The sequence below is a fragment of the Leishmania braziliensis genome, chromosome 12 (assembly GCF_000002845.2).
Source record: "Leishmania braziliensis MHOM/BR/75/M2904 complete genome, chromosome 12".
In the NCBI taxonomy this organism is placed as follows: Eukaryota; Euglenozoa; class Kinetoplastea; order Trypanosomatida; family Trypanosomatidae; genus Leishmania; species Leishmania braziliensis.
The window spans coordinates 232638-237838 of NC_009304.2; the positions used below are offsets into that span (position 1 = coordinate 232638).

The window sequence follows — 5201 nt, forward strand, 5'->3', positions numbered from 1 at the left end:
GTTGCCACGTCCCTCTTCATTGCCCCCCCCCCCCCCTCATTCCTCTCTTCGTGTGCCTCCCTCTGTGCTGCTGCGTGCTTCTTTCCATCTGCCTTTTCTTTCCTTTGTCCTTCCGCGCATCTCCATCACTCGGGTCATCTTGTTTGTTCTCCACACTTCCGTCTGTGCCTGTCTCTCTGTGCGTGTTTGGGTGGCGGCACCAGCGGCGTTGCCTACGTGTTATTGGCAGCGTTTCTCTTGTTAAAGGGCTATTTAGATTCCTCTTTCTGTGCGTGATTGCCGGCTACTTCTTGCCTCCCCTGTTGCCTTCGTCTGCGCTCTTCTCCCCGATTCCTTTTCCTCTTCCCCTCTCTTTGTTTACCACTTCGTTGAGTACCCCCCCCCCTCATCATTTTTCTCTTTTCTTACCTCTTCTTCGTCTTTTCCTCCGTTCGGATGTCATTAATTCCGTCGTCAGTTCGCTCACCACAAGTGCACAAGCCATCCCCTCGCATAGTGAACTCGCCGCAGAGCCTTCCTCAGCTCATCTATGGCGCTACCGGTGCCGCTGCTAGCGCCCTCGCCGTCGCGGCATACCGTTTCAGGACCAGCGGTGGCGCGGGTGGCGTTGGCATACCGCCCGCAGCTCACAGTGGCTACGAGACAAACAGCAGCCGTAATGAGTTGGCACAAGCCCATCAGCGGCACGCTCATCCAATGCCATCACTGACTCAAGCTCACCCATCAACGGCAGGTTCAGCTAGACCACCCCAGGAGCTACAGCAAGCTTCGGCTGACCCGCTGGTGACGCTGCCAACTGCAGCTGCGACGAACTCGTCTAGTGACGGCCCAGCTGTCGCAGATCATGTTCATTCCAGCCCACAGGGCCAGCACGAGCCACAACAGATCACACCGATTAGGGTTTCCCCCGTAGACGAGGGCTACACTGTTGCTGTTGCTGCCCCGCCTCCCTTGAGCGTGCTACCGCCATGGGTGCGGCTGGACTTTACAGCCTTTACGGGCGGGAGCTTTTCGGTAGATACAGCACCCGTCGCCGGGGGCAACGCGGGCGGCACTCAGTGGGGGATCATCGCAGTTGAGGATCGGATTGCCACACCGCGACCCACTCAAGGGGAGCGCATAAGAGACGGTGCATCGCTCTCGTACCTGCGCAGGCAGAAGCAAATGCTACGCGAGCACCACTCAGTTCCACCTCAAGCCAATATGGCCGCTGACGGGGTCTTAACCACAGCGGATGCATCCAGCCTCGCCTCTCCGCCTCTGTTTGAGTGGGTGCCATACGATGGCTGGGATATCAGCGACCTCTGTCAGGGACAAGGGGGCGGGTACTGCAGACGAGATGCCCTGGGCCAGCAGCACCGTGTCACGCATCGACTTCGTCATGGTGACCTGTCAGAACCCTTAGGGACGATGGAATCCGGCACAACCATTCCTGGGGAGACACAGAGCCCAGGGGGTGCTGGTAGTGCAGTGATACGAGTCAGAGTTAATGCCAATCTCGCGACTGCCTCGCCGCAACGCACTGCAGGAATTTCTGGCGATGATTTAAATGCCCCTCAGAGAGGTCTACAGCAGCAGCAGCAGCACCGGGACCAGCAGAAAGTCGCTGCACCGGCGGGGGCCGACACGCCGCGTGGTTGCCGCGCCGCACGCCTCGCGGAGAACATGGGCCGGGGCAAGTGTGGTGGGGGTAGCGATACCGGAGGTCGTAGGCACAAAGACTTCGCCACAACCTTTGCGGTATCCCCACCCCCACCGCCACTCTTGTCCACCGCTATCGCACGGGGCGCCTCCCCGTTATCGCGCTTGCAGCGTCAGCACACCATGGCGACGGCGCCGCCGCCCTCTGTGGTCTTCTCCGATGCGGTAGAAGCAGCAGCCGCTGCGCGCCGTACCAGCACCGGCGTCTCCGGCCCCCTTTTTCGCCCTATCGAAGCTATGATGCGCAAGGCGCTGCCGATTTCGCGCGCAGGTTTCTCCTTCCGTGCCTGCAGCGTATATACCGGCGTACGATCTGACGGGACGTTGTCCATCATAATGCTGGAGGAGTACCCCGGCTACCCGGAATCTACGCCAACGCAACCCTCACAGGCAAAGACATCGTCTCTTGCATTCCTCGCTACAGCCACAGAGGGCGCACCCACCGTAGCGAGCGTGCAAGAGGTCCACCACGCCACCTCGTCCTTTGGGCCACAGGTACGGCAGGACTCGACATGGCCACCACCCACAGCGTCGACAGAGCATCCAGTCCTTTCATCGTCCGTGGAGACTGACATCTCTCTCCAGTTGCCTGCCACAGTGCCGCAGTCTGCTGCTGCCGGCGTGGCGGGTGCGAAATACCCTACCGATCTTCTTCAGGATCCCACAGTCACTGGCGGTGTGGTCAACGAGGGAGCTGCTGTCAGTAACCCCTTTGTTGGCCTCACATTTGGTTCTCCTTGCGTTCCGCCGATTTCTAAGCTACCTCCGCTGCCAGACGGTGGCGGACCATCGTATGCGACCTTAGGAGATAGAGCTCGTCCCACTCGCCTCGGTGCCGTTGTGGCAACAGCTAATCCCGCCGCGGAGGCTCACGGGCTTTGTCGGCCGGTGGAGCTTGAGGGCGACGACTCGCCGACGCGAGCTGTGATGGTGGCAGGGTCGATGGCTGCCTTGCGGGGGAAGAGCGTATCCTCGGTTTCATCAGGCGGTGAAGGTGACGGTCAGGGACGCTGGTTTCCGCTGGGGCTCTGCGCTCTTTCCGTTGCCGCCCGGTAGCCGCCGGCGCCTTGGCGTCTGTGTCCCCTTTTGGGTGGCAGCGGTGCCGCCACTCGGGCGGAGGGCGCTGCCAGCACGAGGATGCCTGCATTTGCAGAGCAGACGCACCTGGCTGTCTGCGATAGGGGCTCTAGGTGTGGCGCGGTGCCAGCGGTAGCGAACACCGCATGGATGACGCACATGACGGGCGCGGCGACTGCTGGACCCAAGCCCCTTTCTGCACCAGTCCGCGTCATGCCCTCTCTCACTCCATTCAACCCAACGGAGTCGCCCTCGGCAGGAACCACCAGCACATCTCTCTCCGCCCCTCGGAGCGTCAAGAGCGATGGTGGTGGCAGCGATCGTCAACGCAACCGTCAACCGACGAAGCCGCTTCTACCTGCCTGGTGCCACGTCGTTGCAGAGGTCCTCCTCGCTCCGCCGCTGTCACCACCACCACCACCACCACCACCAAAGCTCTGTAGGCCGGGCCAGCGCCAGCCCACCTTCTCCGGCACCACGACGACGACTGTGATGAGCGACATTGACAGTCGAATGTGGAGTGCCGAGGCGCGAGGCGGAGCGCCGATTGGCTGGTCCGCGAAGTTCGTCACGGCGGCTGAGCGGGCATCGGCGACTCAACGCACTGCTCTATCCGTGTCCGCAGTTGCCAATCACCGGGGGATGGGAGGAGTGGAGCAGCAAGAGGAGGTCGTCACACCACTGTTGCCTTCTTCCCTATCGCCGCCGTGCCAGAGTGCCGACCCTGGGGTGGACGCGTTTGGTAACATGGACCCCACCGAACCCCAACACCCTCCACCAGTACCCCTCAAAGCGACGATGCCGGCCCCACTACCACTGGTGTCCAACAGTAATGAGCTTGACGGCGTTGGCGGCGGCCGTGGCGTCGTGCGGGTCATAACGAAGGGGTCCACCGTGGACTTTGATGCCTATGATGCGCCTCACACGTACACGCAGGCACTTCTGGAAGTGAACACCACAGACACTATCACTACAACCAAGACGAATGCCATGGGATCTGGACATATTGAAGCAGCAGCTACTGCCGACTCAGCTGCGGCGGCGGCCACACGGGAGCGAGCGTGCACATCCAACCTTCACCTCTCCACCTCCGCCACACTGTGCCGATTTCGAGACTACCATCAGCACAGGCGCGCGGGAGCGAGAGGCGCCGTTGCTAATTCAGAGGTCGATGCTCGTGGTGCTGGTGTCAGTGCTCCCATTGCTGCCGTGGCGACCACAGTTGCAGAAAGCACAAAGAACAATCCGGACGATGACTGGGCGCCGAATTGCATTCGTGCTTGCGTTGGCGATTCCTCAGCATTGCCAACTCGATTTCATGCTGCCGGCGCAGCAAGGGAAAAGTGGGGCAGCCGCACGAGTACAATCGCTCGTAGTATCGAGACTGCAGGGCTGTTACCGCACTCTGAAGCCGCGTGGCGGCATACACGTATATGTGGTCTTCCCATCTCAACCTCGAGCCCTGCAGTGGTGCGGCCGACGATGCTGGCTCCCGATGGCACTGAGCTCGTTGTGCAGGAGCACGCGAACGAGCACCCACCCCAACGGCGCCACAGTCAGGTGGGTTACAATACAGGCGCCACTGCTGCCGCCTTCGGCTACTCAGCTCACAAGAACGACGCCTACATTATGAGTGAATGTGCCAACGCCGGATCTCTGCGCGTTGGTGACGTTGCGAGCGCATCGCCCAACGCGGCTATGGCAACCTCATCAGGCATGCTCGGCAGACCGGCTTCAGTGATGCGACTCACTGTAACTATGAGATCCTCAAACGTGCCGGCAGGGGCAGACGGTGAGGCCAGGGGCGGCGACGTAGTCCACCCCTTAGGTTTTGTGAACACTAGCCAGAGTCAACGCTTCAAGGACGTAGACAGACTTGGTTCTCCGCCCATTCACGCAGAGAACAGACCGTTGTTTCCCACGCTGCCGGCGTCAATCGAAGCCGTTCCCATATCCGCCTCCCCGCTGGCGTCGCCTCTGCCGAATCGTCTGCAAAAACAGCCGTCACGGGGCTCATCTAACGTCGTGAAGTCGAGGGCTGTGAGCCGTGTACCAACAAAGCCACTTGCACAGCACCCCTCCAAGTTGAGGCGTCCAAGAGGGCATACAGCAGGGTGTGATGTGTGAAGAGCGCGTGAGCGGCGAGGCGCTCGCTTTTATTCTTCTTCGAGCTGTCCTTGCCAAACCGCGTATGTCTGTTCCTGTTGACTAGTGCGGGCTGTGTTGAAGGAGGCGGGGAGGGGGTGGACTGCTGCTGCTGCTGCTATATCATGCCTTTTTCTTTTCTTTCCCTCCTCTCGCTTCTTGTCGGTTCTGTGTCGGTGTACCTCTTCTTGTGTTTCTGAAATTCTCTGTCGGCGGAGGCGCTGCTGTGAAGGTGCAATCAAGGATCCACGCGAATGTGCGTTGCACACTTCATGCTG

At 60.6% G+C, this 5201-nt stretch overlaps 1 pseudogene across 1 annotated transcript; it reads left to right on the top strand.

Moving 5' to 3' along the window:
* Positions 1-435: 435 nt before the first annotated feature.
* On the top strand, positions 436-4905 carry LBRM_12_0540 (annotated as a pseudogene). The gene has a single exon. A coding segment is annotated over exon 1 (4470 nt).
* Positions 4906-5201: the final 296 nt, after the last annotated feature.